The 22,082-nt window shown below is 33.1% G+C and overlaps 1 protein-coding gene and 1 long non-coding RNA gene across 3 annotated transcripts; both read left to right on the top strand.

Annotated features, from left to right (window-relative positions):
* The first annotated feature begins 212 nt into the window (after positions 1-212).
* On the top strand, positions 213-9,908 carry LOC149805005 (uncharacterized). Its single transcript, XM_089933390.1, has 4 exons — positions 213-305; positions 1,915-1,963; positions 2,656-3,267; positions 9,107-9,908. Exons 1-4 carry the CDS (start codon positions 213-215, stop codon positions 9,415-9,417), a joined length of 1,065 nt encoding a protein of 354 aa, XP_089789516.1. The 3' UTR covers positions 9,418-9,908.
* On the top strand, positions 9,903-22,027 carry LOC149805004 (uncharacterized). Of its 2 annotated transcripts, none has more exons than XR_016417380.1 (3): positions 9,903-10,400; positions 11,279-11,308; positions 21,850-22,027. It is a non-coding gene; the product is annotated as an uncharacterized LOC149805004 (long non-coding RNA). The 2 variants fall into 2 exon arrangements; XR_016417381.1 differs by lacking the exon at positions 11,279-11,308 and adding an exon at positions 17,298-18,506 and having other exon boundaries at positions 9,910-10,400.
* Positions 22,028-22,082: the final 55 nt, after the last annotated feature.

Raw genomic sequence — 22,082 nt, 5'->3', positions numbered from 1 at the left:
TCGCACGAACTATTCATGTTCTCTTCCTTGTTCACCTCACCATTTTCTTGCTCTTTGCTTTTCTTCCTCTACCCCCCCCCCTTCTTTATTTTGTTCTTCATGCGATAATGCCAATTTACTTTTGTTTTTTTAAATGTTAGGGGTTTCTATGGTATTAAAGCCGTTTCCAAGTGGTGTTGCATATCAAATCTTATACGTGAATGTAAAAATGCATGGTTCTTCCACGTGAATGTTATGAGGTATTACTGTTTGTTTTTATCGAGGATCCAGTCAATATTATTTCTCCTCTGATGTTTTCTTCGAAGGTTCGTTTATTTTGACATTTTCTGCTGGCTTTGTTGTATATTTTTGCATTTTTTATTATTGTCATTGCTTTTTAAGTTTACTTCCAGCTTTCAATTTTCACTGAGATATTATTATTATTATTATTATTATTATTACGATGATGATGGGGGGCCCCGAGTGGCCGAGTGGTCTAAAGCGCTCTCCGTTACGGATCACTGCCATCTCACCTCTGTCTGCGTGGGTTCGAGTCTAGGATTCGGCCAATGTGGGTATGTGAGAAAGCATGCCAGTAGCTTCTCGTGGATCGGTGGTTCTTCCCGGGGTTTTCCAGGGTTCTTCCTCCACCATTAATACTGGCCGCCATGCATAGCCTATCATGTGCTGAAAAATGGCGTTAAACCCTACAACAACAACAACAACAACGATGATGATGATAAACAACAAAATATTGTTTAAACTGAAACGCCTCAGAGAGAATTTGAATAATGATTGTTTGATCCTAAATATATTTGTAGAGCGTGCTTTTCTGTGTCTGCGTTACTTCGTTGCAAGCTACAAGCTAATCAGTCAGCAGATCCTGCATGATAACTTAGATTTATTTAGTAGACTATGCATGCCTTCTAACGTTTTTCATCACCTACAGTAATTGTAGTAATACTTGAAAAAGAACGTCTGTGTTTTGAACGATAAATTCTCTCTCTCTCTGTCGCTCTATCTCTCTCAGTCTGCCCCTGTCTGTCTCTCTGTCTCTCTCTGTCGCTCTATTCCCAAAAAAATTGTGTTAGAATGTGTAGAAATAAGCTACATTTCTTTCAATAATTTGCTTTGTAATATTTCTATTTTTAATATTAGTGACATGTATACTTCTACTGCTGCTATTGCTTCTACTACTACTACTACTACTACTACTAATAATAATAATAATAATAATAATAATTCTACTGCTACAACTATTACTAGTAATAATAATAATAATAATAATAATTTATTTTTATTAATAATAATAATAACAATTATCACTTTCACCACCACTGTCGTCATGATTTTAATAATAATAATAATAATAATAATAATAATAATAATAATAATAATAATAATTTATTGTATTCGTTAGGAATAGTACTAGGTTTATCACAATAGTCATTATCATCATTATTATTATTAGTATTAGTAGTAGTAGTAGTAGTAGCAGTAGTAGCAATAGTATCGCCCTCATCATCATAATCATCGTAACTAAAGTTTACTTCTACTTTCCTTTTAATGTACAAAATCCCTGCTGAATGAAGAGCACATTATGGAAAGTAATTTGAAGGGCGAAGAGTATGAAGAAGCTATTCTTCAAGAGAAACTGGTTTTTGTATTTTAAAAAATTACATTTTCTCAATACAAATCAATATACAAGTGTTGGGTTTACTAAAGCTATATGTCTGCGGCCTGATGTCCCAGTGATAGACATCACTATAAACTGCCAAACTGCAGACATTGTAGTGATATGACTGAAAAATTGTTAAAGCTACGTTAAAAATCTAAATCACACACACACACACACACACACACACACTAAAGTGAAATGTTTCTAGCAAATAATATTGCCGTTCATTCTTGCGTTTATAATTATTCTCTTTACAGCAAATCTTCCTGAAGCAAATGGGAAGAAAGAATCGTGTACGTTATCTAGGTAAATCATTTCAATGAGAATTATTGTGTGATCTGTTTGACAATGTAAAATGAACCTCTGAACTTTAGTCAGTGGAAATTACTAATTGGTATTCACTAACCTATTTATAAACTTTTTCCCATAAAATTAAAGGATGAACCTACAGATCTAGATTCCATTTCATATCCGGGTCAGTTGTGCTCTAGTGTACTCTTCACTAATCAGATTTTATCAGAAGCATGAACATATTGGTAAGTTTCATAATCTAGAACACCAAATCAACTAGACTTCAAAAGTATCTTACAGCTACCCAATGCATTCTACTTTAAGCAGAACGTATAAGTTTGGGCGAAGATTTAAAGTCAATATTTTATTGCAAACTAAATTTAATAACAAAAGAACATAGAGGAACTAGAGACAGACAGAAGGACAGAGACAGCATGAAACATGACGGACGAACACGCTTAGCAAACGAACAGACAAGAACGGCGCAAGAGAAGCAATTATATATTTTTCATTTATTTCTCAGACTTATTCATACATATAATCTGTTTGTAGAAACCAAATACGGAACATTTTGGGAAAGTGGGGAAAACCAATTAAGTTGCAAAAGGTATATACAATATACATGAATATAAAAATACAGAAAGTATCCCTAAGAAAAGCCGGCATTGAGGGGGATTAAGATATAATGACATTTCTTTATTCTTCAGCAACGTTTCTCCTTGGCTATGCAATATTTGGGTTTCTTACTGGGATATGGACACCTGTTGAAACGTTGAGAGACTATTTTAAAAAGAAACCGAGAATTCTTTGTGTGGAAAGCAAAACTGAACCTTACTTTGCCATTTGCCCCTTCCAGAAAGAAGAGGATTTGTTTGTCTCTGGTTCAATTCGTGATACAGGAATTTGGGACAGTGATCTCACACACCTTTTAAAAGTTGCTCTTTCTCTTTATAGAAAGGCTATGCTTGTCGATTTAGGGGTTTTCATCGGCTACTTTACATTATATGCAGGCGCACTTGATCATGACGTTCTTGCAGTGGAACCATTTAACTCGAGCTTCAAGAGACTTAGACAAGGCTTGCGCTTAAACGATTTCCCAGCTACCATCAAGCTTTTGAATAAGGCAGTATCCAACAAAAGGTCTTTTGTTCGTATGGGAAAGAACCAGAAGCTGAATCTGGGGAATATGCAAGTCAATTCTGCAGAAGATATTGATGACCGAAAAATTGCATTAAGGAATGACATGATTGAAACAGTTACAATGAATGACCTTTTAGAATATATTCACATAAAACAAGCTATTATCAAGATGGATATAGGTAAAGTACCATTCTTTTCAATTTTGTCGATTTCAGTAGAAAAAAGTGACAGAAGTTAGTATATCAACAGTGCTAGTACACTTGTACAAATTAAATTGACACAATTAATAAAACAAAATACCACATTTATAAACTCACAATTCCAACTATCTCAGTTTGATGTAACTTCTCTGGCACATCTAGTGAGTTAGCACATCAGTCGAATTATATAATTAATAATATAAATTAGCACTACTGAACTACTGAATTAATAGTGCTAATTAGCACACTAGTCCAACGTGACTACTCTAGAACAGCTGTTATGCATTGAGCACAACGCAAAGGGAGAAACGCATACGGCGAACACAAACATACCCATGAACGACGTATCTCTGTGTGATTTGTCACGTGAGTTATGTTATGCATCATACATTCCCTGAGATGAATAAGAAATATAGTCTGTTATGTGTGTAAAAATGTATAGAGCTGAACCCAACAATGGTATATATATAAAATTTAGTGTCATTACAAATAAGCAAGAATAAGGAAAACACGAATCTTTGGATCTTTGGAAATATGGAAATATTTACTTTTATCAAAGGAAATTATTTTAACATAACATGCTATGTTTGAAATAAGGAATGTACACCTTGAACTATCAATCCTGAAGTATTTTACAGGAACAATTGTGAAAATAACGATTAAAGTTGTAGATGGCACATCCTATTAAGCAGCTTGCAACAAGTAGCAAAGATTATAATGTCACCTAATAAGCTTTAGCGAAATAATTATAGGCCCCAAGCAAGTGTTACTCAGCATTTGACGAATCAATTATCGTAAATGGCGGCCATCACTACGTTCAGAGTGTCATGGAAATTTCAACCTTTCGAAAATTAGGCAATGAATAATACTTGCTATATATGCTGCTAAAAACTACAAGCTTACTATTATAGTGCACCAAATCTGGCTCTTGATGCTTGTGTGGAAATAAGATGTGTTAAGTTATAACTTTTGATTGGCTATCATATGTTTCTGATGATTAAAAGTGACATTCGTGGTTATAAGAGTCTCAACTTATATAGACCTACTAAAGCCACGAACGAGCTCTATGCAAATATTGCAAATTTAAACGATATATATATATATATATATATATATATACATATATATATATATATATATATATATATATATATAATAAACAATACCAACACGTAGAATGTGTGACCGGTTTCGCTTTATTGCTTCATTAGACTAAATTCAAACTGAATCACGAAAGCGAACCCACACTTGGTTATAAAAGGACTAAAAATCTAATTAATTCTAAACTAGAAAAAAACATATAAAGAGATATCATCAACTAATTGTAATAGACCTAGATTTTGGCACTGTTCTTTTATTATTGAAAACACTCCTTTCAAATGGAATACGAGAGAAACTTTTAATATGCGTTGTGATACTAATTGTGCGACATCAAATATTATTTATTTGATCACATGCAAAAATTGTGGCATCCAATCTATTGGACAAACCAGTCAACAAATGTCTAAACGTATGAACCAACATAGATTAGACATAAAAAAAAATGATATCGATCGATCATTTTCATCTCATATTGCCGCACATTTTAACAAGAGTTCCCATACTTTGCAAGATTTCTCTTTTCAACCTATTGTTATAGCTGATTCTGAGATGGAACGTCTGCTAAAGGCTACCTATTGGATTCGCCGTCTTAATACCGTATATCCAAAAGGTCTAAATTCCAAAACACTGTACGACATTCATTAATCAATTGTTTTTTAATTATGTCCCCTGTTTACAATTAGTTAAGAATATTTTTTATATTATTCTAATTTACAGAATAACTTAACTAATGAAAGTATAAACTAATACCATTAAAGTAAGTTTACTAATTCTTTAAAAATGAAAGGGCATTTTAAATGTAATTCGTAATACATTATGATTAATTATTTATAAAATACTTGATTATAAGTAGTATGCACACCATAATTTGTTATTACATAAATTGAGTTATGATAAAATATTGGAATTTCGTCAATAATATATCAAGACGTTATATATTATTTTATTTTTTTATTTTTTATTCTTATTTTTTAATGTGCATTATACATAAAGAAAATATTAATAATTCTTTATATATATATATATATATATATATATATATATATATATATATATATATATATATATATATATATATATATATATATATATATATATATATATCTTTCAGTTGATACCACTAAAACACTTGTATGTTCATTAGTACTTTCAAGACTGGACTATTGTAACTCGATTATGTCTGGTTCATCTCAATATCTGCTCCAGAAACTTCAAAAAGTTCAAAACACATCTGCTCGGATCATACCACGATCAGAGCACACCTCCCCACTGCTCTCTACCCTACACTGGTTATCCATTCGATCCAGAATCAAACACAAAATTTGTTCTCTGTGCTATCTTTCACTGTCGGACGCTAGTCCTACATACCTATCCGACCTCACCCATGTGTACACACCAGCTAGATACTTACGCTCCTCTTCTGACAATCGTATACTCATTATTCCCACTATGAAAGCAAAATCATATGGACAGCGTTCTTTTGTATGCCACGTGGAATGAATTGCCCACTGAACTTAGACACAAAGACATAGTGATTCAATTCAAGAGTGCTCTCAAAACTCACTTATTTCGACTGCAAGAACAAACTTAAAGACCTAATAATGTTTCCTACCTTAAATATTCTCAGCATGTTTTTTATGTTTTCTAATTTCATGGTGCTTGTTTTTGTAACCATATATGTTTTTTAGGTGTTTTTATAGGTGTTGACCAATGTTGTAAAGCGCTTAGAGCTTCTAAAGATTAGGCGCTATACAAAGTCTTCATTATTATTATTATTATTATTATTATTATTATTATTACTATTATTATTATTATTATTATTATTATTATTATTATTATTATTATTATTATTATAAAATAAACGTGGCAATACATTAGTTATAACTTATACACAAGAAATTTATAATTCACATACCTCTACAGCTGAAGATGTGCAAGTCCTTAAAGTAGACCGCTCACTGACAAGACGTTCCGTAATGTGAAGATTTAATCTTACGGTGAGGCATTTATACACAGACGAAGTCGTCATATATTGTCCGTGCGCTGAAGCATTCAGTTTTTCCCATTGAAAGCACTTCGCACGTGTGGCATAGGATGAACCGAACTCACTATTTTGAAATATTGTACATATACATAAATAACCCTTAGGTATATTTGTACACAAAAACCTAAACCCGAGTCCATGTGTTTAATAAATAAAATGGTTTATACAATTTCGTGACATATTATTTCCGGAGAATTTAATGCAGGCTTAAGTGATATATTTCTCTTGCAAATTAAACTGATACGTGATTACAATGATACAAACCTAACTGTACAAAAACAATAATGTACAATGAAAAACAAGCAAAATGATGTGATACCTTTGAGAAAGTTATCGTGATACATACAGATGAGTTAAAACTGAAAAAAATATACAGAACTGTTTGTTTGAACAAAACCTTTGGGTGGTGTCATGCATATAGCTCGATAGCAGTTAAAAGTACTTTAATAATTAATAAAGCCTGTCTGTGGTTGATATAATATGTCAGAATTATAGAAATGGTTGATGTACGAATTCTACTATAAATAGCTCAAAAATAAAAACAGTTATAGAATGAGACTGCTATTGTCTGATATAGTTTGCTTGTGCGCTTATGTCGGAACAGAGAACGCTTAAAGCGACATGAAATATAATATTAATAGTTATGTCCGTGTGTTGTTTGTTATTCGAGTTCGAAGACGACCGTAACATCGCTACTGGTTTGGTTTCTGTGAACATGTGAGTGAATGATCAGGCCAATTTGTACTCAGAACTTTTTGTGGCACGCTCAGCAGTAGATGCCAATTGTAGTTACTTGACTAAAAGAAGGGCGTGCTGCAGTTCCGATATTTACGCGCTGACTCTCTACTTCTCCTCAGTTCATTGTCTGTAGTTCCAGTATGTATGCAACTGAGACATATAGAACAGATCTTCCAAAGTCTCATAGTCAACAATGAAGTCTTTCAAGGATGACTTGACGTGATCTTTGAAGCGTTTCATCTGATCTCCATAAAATTGCTTTCGTCCATCAGTCCGCCGTTTAAAAAAATTGTAGTCGCCGATTTCATCAGCAGACTGTGGATTCTTGGGGTTCCTGCTAGTGTGAGAACCGCAGTGTCTACAGCCTTTTCATGTCATCTTATCCTGGCGGTCTCCTCAAAGATTCCCCTTCTTGGCATGGCGTCTGTACAACCGACAAATTTCTCTTACATACAACAGAGTCGGCAGTACAACGGCTTTGTAAACCTTCAGACTTACACCTTTGTGATACCACACATTTGCAAGTAGTCTGGCAAAGTCCTTACATGCTTTGCGTTGATTTGTTCATCGATGTGGACTGCATGTCACATTGTGGTAGGTGAATGTGTCCACTGCCTGGGGATTGTTGCCATTCATTATGATGGTAGGCTCTAGGTAATGCATTCTTGATTCAGGTTGGTGCATCACCTCTGTCTTCTTTTTGCTGATTGTGTGACCAAAACTTTACACAGCTTAAGAGAAATTGTCCCTACTCTGTTACATGTCCTGTACTTAGGTGTCTTCAGGTTGAAGATTTTATTATCAGTCCGGTTATCTGATGTCGATCCCGATGCCATAGTCACGGAAGGGGTCTCTAAGTACAGCAGAGAACATCATCCTAGAAAGGGTTGTAGCCAACACGAAGCTTTCCTCGATTCCACTGTTGACAAGGAATTGACAGATATGAATCGTGGTTCAGGCCAGGGCATCATTTTGCCATGATCTTCCAGAATAAACACACACACACACACACACACACACACACACACACACACACACACACACGACTAACTTTGTCATAGGCTTATGTCATGTCAATGAAAGTCATATACGGGTTAGAGTTCTGTTCCTGGCATTTCTCCTATAGTTGACGAGTTCTAAACACCATTTATATGGTACCTTGTCCTTTCCTGAAGCAACACTGACTCCCAGGCTGGTGTCATTGATCAATGTGATGCATAAGGCAATTCAGTATAATTATGGCGATGATATGTGGGTTATTGACAGCAAGGGGATGCCCGGATTGTTGCCACATGATTGCATGTTGCCTTCCCATTTACATAAGTGGACAATGGATTCATCCTTATACTCGGAAGATATAGTTCCCTGATTCCACAGTGATTTGAATAGTTCAGCAAATTCCTGTGCCGTGACATTGTGCCATTATTTATGTCACGTACAGACTTTCAAATTAATTTGGTACGAGATACTAACTCGCCAGAAAAGATCATTATAGGCAGAGGTTAAATTAGACCTTTTATGTTTGATCAGTTTCATTCCGTTTAGAAATATGTATGGTACGAATCTAAGTTCAGTGTAACAACAATTATGGTACTTTTCAGTTTCACAATTTGAACTTGCTCAGCAGCTATGTTAGAATAAACATGTTCAGTGTGTGTGCTAATTAATACTATTAATTCAATAGTTGGTCTATAGTGATTGTAAACATTTTTAATTTAATGCAGTAACACAAACAGTTCAATAGTTAGGCTGGTACGCATGCCTACTAATCAGGTCATTTTCCACTTTCTACTGAACAACAGAGGAAAATGATAAAGAGATTTAATTCACAGAATTTTGTGTTTCACAGTTCATTAGAGTTTGACCAGAGGAAATAATTTACGGAAAATGTTACCAAAAAAATAGAATTTATTCTTCTTTTGTTTGCTGTTTCAGAGGGCTATGAATGCAAAGCCATGGAGATGTCAACAGACTTTTTCCAAGAAGTGTCTGTTCCCTTCATTTTTATGGAATGGTTGATAATACGAACTAATATGAATTCTAGCGAAACAGCATGCACATGGAAAGATGCAAGAAAGCTTGTTAACTACCTGACAGGCTTAGGATACACACCGTTTGCATATCATCCAATGTTTAAATTACTGGATCCTAACGCTGTTTTGGAGTGGGAAATTGACGATATATTTTGGCAGCATAAAAATGCTAAATCTTTATTACCATATATAAATTTACTTAGAAAAAATTAGGGCCCATGTATTACTTGATAAAATGGGCCAAATTCAGTTATGATCGTTGTGCAAAATGCTTGAGTATTTAACGTTAGTTGTAAGAATTTACAACTTTCATAGGTAAAGGACCTAGTAATCTGAAATCACGTACAAACTATTCCTATTCTACGACTCTTAGCTGAGTTTATATGCTCAAGATTTGGTCGTTAGATAAATGTGCGGGAAAAAATACCCAACCACTAATTGCCTGTAAATTAGTAACCGAATTATGTATTTAAAATTCGTTAATTTCCATAGGTTAAAGATGGTATTTACAAGGATACGTTGTACGTTGGATAAGTGTATTCAGTATAAAGCAATTAAAGGGATCACATAGATCTTCTGGTCATCGGATCGTATGAATGATAGCACCCCATTAACGTATTCATGTTGAGAATATATATATATATATATATATATATATATATATATATATATATATATATATATATATATATATATATATATATATATATATATATATATATATATATATATATATATATATATATATATATATATATATATGTGTGTGTGTGTGTGTGTGTGTGTGTGTGTGTGTGTGTGTGTGTGTGTAATTTACCGGAAGCCAATCAATTTCTCTGCTACCGTATGGAAAGATTTAATCAGTGTATGAAATGTTACGCTTATTGTGTACATCTGTTTAATAAAACTGTATGATAAATTCCAAAGGGAAACACGGCAACATTGGTAACTCCTCTGATTGTAATGTATTAAAAAACACATAATTTTTGTAGAAATATGGATCAAATGTTTTACTGGTACTATAAATACTTGCATTCATCATCCGTGTTTATTATATTTCAATATTTATACTGGAATGATTCAATTTGATCCGCTCTATATCAAAACTGTTTTCATTTTTCCAAATGCAGTGGAACTTCTTGAGGACGTAATCTTTCTTCCTGTTTTCATCTGTTCCGGTTTATTGAGGATCACAGGTAAGAGGAAACTGCGTCGGAGCTGTACCAAATAGTCGCATGATGCCGAATAGTTAACTGACAGTTATTTAAAAAAAATATGTGTGTAGTAGTTTTTTACGGTACCTCATCAAACAGTGGCAACATAGTGCCAACTGAACGTACATTTTTTTTTTTAAAAAAATGTTTTTCGAATTGCACAAATATTTAGGAAGATTCATCTTTCTAAACAAATATGAAAATGCAATACAACGTGAAGATGTTAACGTTTTGTGAAATGTATATATAATATAAAATAAAATGTATACATATAAAATATTTTCCTGGATTAGTTCTTTTAAATGTATTTAGCATACAAGATAAAGGCAACATATAAAAAATCCTTTCATGAATTCGGATGTAGAAGGCGTTCAATAAATATCAAATTTTATTTTCAGATTTAACAATTATTAAGGTGTAGCATTTATTGTAATTAAATAGATTGCGAAAATACATTACAACACGTATTCCTTGGTATCCAAGACGATGCAACATTTTTCTTTCTTCAAATATCTCCACCTTTTAGCTGATAAGATGCAGTTATGTAAATAATAATTTGTAGATAAGTTATTAGATTATTTTTACCTTAACCCCTCTAAAGATCAGATTATTAACGGTTGAGGATAACATATGTATTTTGTACATCTCCATTCCGATTGTTTGTATTCATTTTCTTCCGCTTATCTGCATTTTTTTATAAATCACTCGAGAACTCTTGGCTGTACTAAAATTACAAAACTACAACTATAACTAGTGTAGTAGCGGCTGTATATTATTACGGGAAATTGGCAAGCAAGAAAACCAAGAACCTATACTCGGGCCTAAGCTAGGGTAACATTTTTATATTATCCATATTTCAGATCCATTTGATGCACCACGGGAACGGATGGGTTGTATTCACAATTCTTTAGTTTTAACTCCATACTTCTCTAAATTTCTTTTGTGGTATCATTTATAGAATGCAGTGCATGTTATTGAAATGAGCTATGCTTGACATTAAAGTATATGCTGTAAAGATGAGGGATATATTTCCATCAAGGGTGCCCTTTTAATCTTATTTAAATGTTTGTATTAATTTAAGGATAGAATTACGCGGTGATGTGAAAGAATATTAGTGAGTAGTGAATCTGGTACAGCGAGGCTACTTTAGTTTTACAGTGATTCCTGGGCATTGGGGTACTTACAGTAAATCGCGGGCAGTGGGCTACTTTAGTTTTACAGTGAATCCCAAGCAGTGGGTTACTTTAGTTTTACAGTGAATCCCGGGCATTGGGCTACTTTAGTTTTACAGTGAATCCCGAGCATTGGGCTACTTTAGTTTTACAGTGAATCCCAGCAGTGGGCTACTTCAGTTTTACAGTGAATCCCATGCACTGGGTTACTTTTGTGTAGTACACAGATATATTTCATATTGTGCAGAATGAAGTTAAAATCAACTATACTTGTAATCATAATATATTCCTATCATCATACACCATTACATAAAATGCGGATATGAGAAATTACCATATCAAATTTCCAAAGAATATTTATTTACGAACTTAATGCATTGTTTGTCACTTTAACCATCAAAGCACTCCACTTTTTTTGTTTTAAATATGTTAGATGAAAACAGTTATTTTATTTCTTTTAATAATGATATTTGCATGTTTCTTTTTGGATGCTGTGAGAAACAGTCTTATCCGTATGTTAAAGTGAGTTCATTATGATGTTGGCTCGTAGTACTACAAACGTATCTTACTTGATTTTGGATGCACTGAGAAACAGGCTTATCCGTATGTTAAAGTGAGTTCATTATGATGTTGGCTCGTAGTACTACAAACGTATCTTACTTGATTTTGGATGCTGTGAGAAACAGGCTTATCCGTATGTTAAAGTGAGTTCATTATGATGTTGGCTCGTAGTACTACAAACGTATCTTACTTGATTTTGGATGCTGTGAGAAACAGGCTTATCCGTATGTTAAAGTGAGTTCATTATGATGTTGGCTCGTAGTACTACAAACGTATCTTACTTGATTTTGGATGCTGTGAGAAACAGGCTTATCCGTATGTTAAAGTGAGTTCATTATGATGTTGGCTCGTAGTACTACAAACGTATCTTACTTGATTTTGGATGCACTTGTTCCTGTCAGCAATTATTTTCAAATACAATATTTTTTCAAAAGAAAACGATTTATTTTTGGAGCAGATAATGAATATTACAAGAATGTTATGTAAAATTCGAAGAGGTATATACGTTTTCTTAGTAACGAAAGACGTATATAACAGTGTTTCTTCCAGAAACAATATTTGCTGTAATACAATTATTCTTCATAAAAATAAATTCCTATCGAATTCTCGACTTGACCTGGACATTAATTATTTACTGTTGTGGATGGGTTAGTAGATATATATATCTTACTCTGGGTCGTTACTGGCTTTGGTGTTGTTATTTTGTTTTGTTTTTATTCTTTCTTTTATTTTATGGGGTTTTTTTTTTGTCTTTTTTTAAAAATTTAAATTAAATCGCCTCCAAAAACATCACTGAGACTTAATGTCGTAAGTTGCATTTATGATTTATTTTCCTATAAGAATGAATGACAGCCGCTTGATACCAACTTGAACAGTGCTTTCCCATTTCAGTCAGGTCGAGAAATGACCTGGATGTATTTGAGGGAATATACATAAATTTGGTGGGTTTGCTGTTTCGCCACTGGCTGAGTGCATCGCATCTCTTGCGGCAATATTGTGACTTTGTTTTCTTCCGCCATATTGTGTCATGTGAACAACATTTCTTCCGAATATAATTCTCATATGGACGCATATTTCTGTTCTCGTGTTAAAAAGAGTATATTCACTTTAAGGGTAAGAGGTACAGACGTCAGTCAAACCCGAATAATCCCAATTTATTCACTTTTGTACCTGGCGTTTTTTAAACACATATTTATCTCATTCTGGGGTGTATTTTGGTCCCTGTAACAAGAAATCTGGTTCAGCTAAAATAAACAATCAAATCAAATGTCAGTCTTTGTTCAGCTGAACTCTAAGCTTGAATGCATTTCTTTTCGTGACAATCACGAAAATGAGCACAATGGAACAATATACGTGAAGAAGTAAACCCGTTTTCCGGTCAAAGTACCGAAACACACCCTAGTCTATATTTCTTTCCGTCACGTTCCTCCTTGTTTACACATCACAAACTGTATCAAGAGATCTATTTGTTTGTTTTACTAAAATATTGAAAAAGAGAGTTGTCTGATATATAAATGATTTTAATGTTACAACTTAGGCTTTTTTTAACACTTGACTGTAAGGCATGATAACTTATGGTTCTGACCCGGTGTCCGTCGATCCGTCAATCATGCGTGCGTTTGCCTTTTGCCTTTCGGGTTTGTTTTAAAATTTTGCAATCTTTTCAGTCTTCTCTAAACACAACATCCATTTTTAAAAACGTTTGAATAATCTTCACACAAGTACTCAATCAACCATATATTTTCCATGGACAAAATATTTTTACCATGAACAGTTGAAACGCGTGTATAAAATTTTAAATTACCAAGAACTGACAAAAAATAAACAAAATCGTGTTAATTTGGGATGAATTTGTACACTTTCTGGACAAAGTTAACACCAGTACACTTTTGACAGAGCGTGAATACACGTATTTACAAAAGTTTCCTTCAAGAACTAGTAGTAATTAAAATCATACAACTGGACTAAATGCTAACATTGTTAGTTTTATAATATTGTAAATGCCTGAGAAAAAACTAATAGAGGAATGGTAAAACGAAATACAAAATACCAGAGGTGCAACATACATTTTTGTCAGTTCTGTTTTTATTTAACAGCTTATTCAGCACTTGCACATCGCATAATACTATTTCCTCTTCTATGCTGAATTTGCCGCGGGTGAAAGTTTGCATCCATGAATTCTTCTGTGCTGTTCGTCCACTTTCTTTTTTCTTATAATACGATTGCCCATTTGCGTCTCTTATCTGCGCATCTGTATCCTGGGGTGCTTGTATTTGTTGTTTCTGTGTAACAGTAAGTTCTAAGTGGATATAGGAACTTTCAAGTTTCTACAAGTTTTACATGCTATAATGTAAATGCTGTAATTGATCTGACTTGTCTTCGAATTCCGAACTTTTTTACCATATGATTTATATAATATCCCTTCTTTGATTGATACCTTTACGTTAAATATTATCAAAAAAGCTTGGAAATACATGTTCACGTCGTCACGGACCCATCATCGTCAAAATCATTAGAAAACTATAGTCTCATCAAATTGTACTTTATTTTTTATTTTTCCCATATCATCATCCTATCATGTATAACTTTTTGTACATGTCGTGCTTTAATGTTCTTCAGCAGCGTCGTACATTATATTATGAGTCATGGAGTAACAGCATAATATTGTATGTTTTAAAACATTTGACACAAAATTAAGACACTTTATTCTTTTATCATAACAGTTTTTTTTATATATCGATAAAACGCAATTTTTGCTCTTTTTTCTAGGTGTCTTCCTTCAATATTATACTTAGGCCATGTTTATTTATTTATTTATTTATTTATTTATTTATTTATTTTTCTATTTATTTATTTATTTATTTATTTATTTATTTATTTATTTTTCATTTAAATTTTAAAACATGTGTAAACAGTTTGAACATCAAGCGCCAAAAAATCGCACAAACGATTTTAAAGGAAAAAGCAGTATTTATGATTTCTCAGAATAGGTGTAACATCTTTTAAAAATTATCGTACTTTAAGAAAAGCATACCAATAATATCCAAACAACATTCCAGAAAACGTTTATAGAAAGTAATCCACGTCCGTTTCTGGGTCTGTTATAATGTTCACTTAAAAATTGCATACACCGTATGCTAAAAATTGCTAATTCAGTTTTATTGAATGCAAAGAGAGAGAGAGAGACAGAGACAAGAGAGACAGATAGGTAGAGGGACTAAACTGTAAGAATAATATAAGGGAAGTAATCAACGCAGCCTTACCCATTAAATATAGGAGTTACTTCCCTTAGTAAGTCTGTTTTTTTTTTTTTTTTAAATATTGTTTTTTATTGTTGTGTTTTATTTTGTTTTGTTTTTGTTTTGGGGAGTGTTTTGTACTGGTTTTTTTTAATCTGATGCAATGGCACAAGATAATTGAAGCAGAATCTGGAGATATAACTTTTTTATTGTACGCAATTGTTTTCAGTCAATAGTTTCCTCCCAAATAGTTTGATGTATGTATGAGCATGTATGAACACAAATGGTTAAATCGAAAACTGAAGCATACGTGTAAACCTTATCTCATCAGAGCAAAATGTCATTAAAAACTATGCGTACTTTAAAACGTATCTGTACTTTTGGGTTGTGAATTGGTTAACGTGTTTGATATTTGAAGGTGTATAAATGAACTAAGTTTATTTTTATTTTTTTAAATCAAGGCAAATTATCCGGTGTCGTTATAAATTTATCGCCAAAATCATGGTAAGTACGACGTGTTGCTAGGATATCATACACAAGAGCACGTATGCTTGACGTATGTCTGTTGCAATGATTCGTTGAAAAAATGCTGTCCAAAATTATGACGCGTAAGTTTACACATCTGACTCACACAGCCAATCCCCATTTAAACTGCATCACTAGACACAAATAATATATTAGGAGAAATCGAATTCGATCCATAGTATTTCCTACACCTACCCCACTCTCCACCCTGTTACCCTCTCAACCAAGTTCCCAACTTAGTCGTGAGTATATAGGTATTCATCCGTATTCACTAGGCGACCAACTCTTCACAAAGAAATTAGTCCCTCTAGAATCCTCTGACAGAAATCATGGCATGTAGAAATTATCACTGGTAGTTACAACTATATATCAAATAGAGCGGAAAGTGCTACCTTTGGACCCTACACGAGGATAATATGAAGTGAATTTACAAGGAAAGGAAATATGATCGTTCAGACAATATATATTCATTTAAAACTAGCGATGTGTTCTCAATGCTATCCGGTCGCATTACTATTTGTTTAATTTTTTAAAGCAATCATTATGCTAATATATATGACATAGTGGTTTAAAGAATGCAGTTTTCATGTCGCGTAATGAAATAATGTATTTTCCATGTTGGGTAGAGAAAAGAAATAATACAGCCTCCATATAGAATAAAGTTAATCGATCACTAAATTTTGAATTGTTAAATATTATTTTGGGCTGGCTTGGTTGCATATTTATTTTTATTTTTTTTATTAATTTATATTTTTCAAACTATCTGTTAATGTATTAATTGATTAAGTTAATGTACTGTCTATATTCAAAATTGACTGCTTTATCTATATCTACAGTTCTTATTTTATTTTTATAAAAATTGAAGAACGACGACTAAACGTGTCATAATTATAAAAGCAAACTTTAGTGTGTCCTTATAGGGCTTCCGTTTTTAAATATTGGCATGTTACATTAGTAGAAATCATGTACAAAATTTGCTCTTGCTTGTAATTTACATAGCACTGAAGTTACCATTTAAATGAATATAATCTCCATATAATCACGGGCTTTTAGAGCTATTATCTTCATTGTTTGGTTTTTACTAATTTTCGTAGTCAGGTAGGCGCATTCTGTTCATGCTGAACAGATATCGAATTTACGAATAACTTTGTTACAATATTATGTTTCTTCATATTTTTGATTTAATTAAACTAAATGTTGATGTTTTCGCTGAAACTCTTTTTTTACAATAATATGTATGAATAAGAAGAGTCTATTTGTTCAGTTTGTCATTTGTACATGCGCAGTGATTTGTACCGGATATTACTTCAATCTACTAGAAGCTTATTGTGATTACATGAAAACAGAGAGCACAAAATGTCAACGTTGTGCGTTTGTTTCAGAGAGATTTTGCCATCTGAAAAAGTTTAAGATTCGATTTAAGAACGGCAACAGTTGTAGCTATGAATGTTCGACGAGCGAAGTTGCTAATGCTGTTTGCAGCATCAGGAATTACTATATTTATTCTGACGATTCTTCCAGAAGGGGACTACAAACTAAAAAGACCTCGCTCTTTTCAGAACGTGGACTATATGGCAAGGAAACTGTTAAGGAATGGCAGTAAAATTATACTCTTATGGACCGAATATAATCACGACAAGTTTAAATATTTGAAGACCGTTAGAGAATATCTACAACAATGTCCTCATAAGTGTTTTGTGACTAATAACCGGAATGAATTAGATGACAGTGATGCAGTGTTCTTTCATTTGACTGATATCTGGGTGCCTAACTGGAAAATAGGGACAAAGAGAACCCTTCCGTTTCCAAAAGAGTCACACCCAGAGCAAATATGGATAATCGAAAACTCTGAGCCGCCATTTTCATTCTTCGGCGACGTGGACATATTTGGAGATATCTTTAACTGGACCATGTGGTATAGATCGGACGCCACGATCGTTGTCCCTTACGGCAGATATAATCCGCTTGGCGAAGTAAATAAAAGGTCAGTCAAGAAAATGTACGAAAGGAGAAACATTTATTCTGAAAAATCTAAGTTCATGGTAGGAGCAATAAGTAATTGTAAAGACCCCGGACGACGGTATCTACTTGTCGAGGAAATGTCCAAGTATCTAGATTTCACTATGTTTGGGCAGTGTTATAACAACAACATGTGTGGAACTTCATGGAGAGATGGTAATGCAGACTGTGACGAAGAGCTGAAAAAATACCGATTTTACCTCGCTTTCGAGAGCAACCAGTGTAAAGATTACATAACAGAGAAGTATTGGAATTCACTTGACCGTGGACAGATTCCAATAGTTAATTGGAAACGCAAGGACATTCTTAGTGGATATATACCAAATTCATACATAAATGTGTATGACTTTCCCTCAGTGAAAGATTTTGTCGAGTATATCAAACTGATTAATAGTAACGCAACTCTGTACAACAGTTATTTTGAATGGTTGAAAGATTTTTCATTAGATCTTACGTGGCGAGTGTCATGGTGCAATTTGTGTGAGAAATTACACATCATGGACCAAAAGTACGAAAGACAAATCGTTGATTTAAAGAAATATCTCTACTCTGATGTATGTCCTCCACTGACGGTAAGGTTGTTTTTTTCTGTTTTGTTTTTTGTTTTAATATTCAAATATGTCTTGATCCACGTGCTCTTTTATGCAGACACAGAGAATAAAATGAAATGAACATACAAAACTCAAAACGTGGCAGATGCTTGCATGCATACATACATAATAGTCTATATTTGTTCTTTATATATTTCTAAATATATATTTTTCAACAAATAATGCTGACAAGGAGGAAAGAAATAGGAAGCAATTAACCACTTATAAATAGAAAACTCTATTTTGTGAGGGCGAGAAATAAATAATTGAATACATCGATAAATTATAATTCCGATTCTGTCCATTTCTATACTACTGTATAAGCCAGACTCAGTGTTAAATATTCCACGTGATAGTGCAGGTCAGGAAAGAAAACCCCTTCCAAGATCCACGATTTTTAGTACCAACAACATTTCATTTATTTGGCATAACTACGAAAATTTATGCTAGCGAATATAATCGAATTGACAATATTTACTGTATGCGATATAAATATTATTTATAACCTACAAACACGGTCGTTAATACGGTCTTTGTCAACAACAAAATAACAGTAACAAAATTGTAAGCAACATACATACTAAAACCGATCAGAAGTGAGTAAATATATCTATCCGAAATATACTTTATCCTCGTTTAGGTTTGTCTGTAAATGTTTGTCCAATTTAACCTTACCACCAGGATCGCTTAAACCGTTTCTGCCATCAGCACTATGAGTTGATGAGTCAGATAACGTTTAAATGTTTCATTTAAGTAGTCAAGTGACTGATCTGCTTTGACTGAACTCTGCAGCGTTTGAATCATGATTAATTGTATTGCCTAAAGATAATTCATTTTCATCTGTTTTTGCTAAGACTAAGGCCAATTATAGATAGTTATGTTTATATTTTGCTAAAGCAGACACCTCCCGTATAATCGATTTCACGTGCATTTACTTTAGATGGAAAACATATGTTACAGGAAAAGCGTTAACATTTATACCTTTTTCCATCTTCATCTTTTTTGTCGATATTTTGAATATTTAAATTACTTCTCTGTAATTGCTTTCAGTGAAGCAACGTGTCCATGAAGGAAGAAAACATTATAACGGCTAAATACTTTAATAGAGACAAATAATAGCCATTATACTAATGTATGCAGTTATTAATTTGGTTGAAAAATATTAAAACATATTTAGGTTTGAAAAAACAAGAAACTGTTGGTAATTCTCAGGAATTGATTATATTATAGTAAAGCTCTCCATTTATATATGAGAGATTAGTAAACCAAAAACTAAACATCCAAGAGTGAATATTTTTCTTTTCAACCTTTATCCTGATACCCTTCAATTTTTTCTTGACCAGTTTCTCTTTCAATTGTTTCCCTTCCTCTTTTAGGGTTTACTTTGACTCTCTACGTCCACATTCTCTGTTGTCATTTTCAATTTGTGTGTGTGTGTGTGTGTGTGTTACTTTGGTGTTGCTGCTGCTACTGTTTTTTATGAATGAATTCTTTATTTCTTTGCAGCTGTCATATATATTGATGAGCAGAATAAGCTCTTCGTGCATTATTGCATTGTCACTGATAGCTTTGCTTATCATTTTGTCAATACTGTCCAAATTACACATGGCATATGTTACTATTTCATCAGTTTTTATAACCTTTTTGTCAGTTTTTTTTCTTGTAAGGCATTTTCGATAATACCTATACTGTTATACTAGCAGCGACAAAGCTTTGAAACAAGTATGCCAGTACCTAATATCATTAAACCTAATCCAGCTCAAGAAACACCAATAACCGCTAAATCTTTTTCAGCCATGTCTCCACCTAATTTTAAACAATATCTGCTAATTTATTCTTCTTTCGAACACCTCTATCATGTACTGCCTGTGATGTACTGAAAAATGGAGCTAACTCGTCCCCCACCCGACCCCCATGCAGTGGCTTATGTGTACTCTTCTGTATGTAAAGCATTTTCTCGTTTGCTTGTATTATGTATTAGGGAACGGTTTTGCTAGCCATTCTTTTTTAATTCAGCATGCTATCTTCGTTTTCTCCCACATAATTTGTGACTGCGCTTGACTGATCTGTATACAGGCAACTTGATTGTAGGAACTGTAGTAAACGTGTCCTTACTTTTGTTCTTTGTCATTAGTCTTCTATGGAAAATGTAATTTTGATGTATCATTTAAAACGTCCAGAGAATAGAGTATTGTGGATAATTTGTTTCTTTCGTGCTATTGACCATCTACCAGAATATTAAACCACAAAGGGAACTTGTATTTCGTTTTGTCATTCATTTCAGACATATGAATGATTGTAGATTTATATCAGTTTTTGCCATTCTTATGGTGACTGTTAAAGCTAATTTATGTTCCTAAACGTCAGGTGCTGCTTTAAAAGGAAATTGTATCTCTGTTTCTATTAAATCTTTGTAGATTACCTTAGTAAAAATTACATCTTTAACGATAATGGCAGCGGGCTACCATTTTTGTATCAGTAATACTATAATTATGGATGCTAATTCAAGTCAAAAGTGCACATAAAATATCGCCGAAGAGTTAAGATAAGCATGTTGTGGATTCTAACCTTATACTCCTGCCCAGCAGGTGGCCATACCGCCACACTGAGCAAGTGAGATAATGAGAGAATATTTTGGTCACAATGTTAGCGATGTATAAGACCGCAGTGAAAAAATACTTTTCATATTTCACGCTAGTATATTATCAACATTATTTCTATTTTATAATCCATTAACTCACGCGCCAGATTAAAATAAATAGTGTTGTTATTATTTCCTCAAAAATTGTTTACTCTTTTGTGCTGATTGTAATACTGTATTTGATTTGCATATTCAATTCTCATAATAAAGTGTTTGTGAAATTAGTGTCATGCACACTACCACATTACTATTGGATTTGTATGCTATTTCAGTATAATTCAGCATACTATATAGTAGCTGATAAGAACTTGATTGTGTTGTCCACATGTTTAGATAAATTGATAAACTGATTAATAGGTGGATGGAAAGATAGTGAGATAGCCCTCAACATCCCACCCACACCCCAAATTAATACATATTTAACTTTGCATAGTACGCAACAAACGTCGAATAGGAATAGTTCAAATTTGCTTTTGCTGCATGCTTTACACATATAAGGAAAAGATATGGAATATTTTTCTCCATTAAGATGTCTTTTTTAGGTTTCCTTTTGTTTTGTTTTGTTTATTGTTTTATCTTGTTGTTAATTGTTTTAGAAAATGTTCTTATTATTCTGGTCTTAATTCGATATGAAAGAATTATATCTGACATATTTAATTTCAAACATTTCATTATTTCTTTCAGAGAGAATTTCATGATGCGGAAGCTAGTGCAAGTGCTGAATTCTTTGCAAGAAGAAATGGCGCTAAATATTGGTTCTTCTTCTAGCTGACAGAAAAAATAGAGCAAAACTCACGCTAAAATAAAAGTGTCTTGACTATATCATATTCTGAGCACAGTAAAAGTTGATGATGAGACTGAAGCTTGATGTTTTGATTTTTATTACTGCTGGCTTTCAATGTGTCCATCAACTCCGG

The sequence above is a fragment of the Sinohyriopsis cumingii genome, chromosome 2 (assembly GCF_028554795.1).
Source record: "Sinohyriopsis cumingii isolate HCF-2022 chromosome 2, ASM2855479v2, whole genome shotgun sequence".
Lineage (NCBI taxonomy): Eukaryota > Metazoa > Mollusca > Bivalvia > Unionida > Unionidae > Sinohyriopsis > Sinohyriopsis cumingii.
Note: the sequence above shows the minus strand (reverse complement) of the source record. Positions and strands in the feature narration are given on the sequence as shown.

Coding starts and splice junctions, on each gene's coding strand:
- LOC149805005 (XM_089933390.1), top strand. CDS start 213: ATGGTTCTTCCACGTGAATGTTATGAGGTATTACTGTTTGTTTTTATC. Junction 306..1,914: donor CTCTGATGTTTTCTTCGAAG/GTTCGTTTATTT, acceptor TTCTCTTTACAG/CAAATCTTCCTGAAGCAAAT. Junction 3,268..9,106: donor TATTATCAAGATGGATATAG/GTAAAGTACCAT, acceptor TTGCTGTTTCAG/AGGGCTATGAATGCAAAGCC.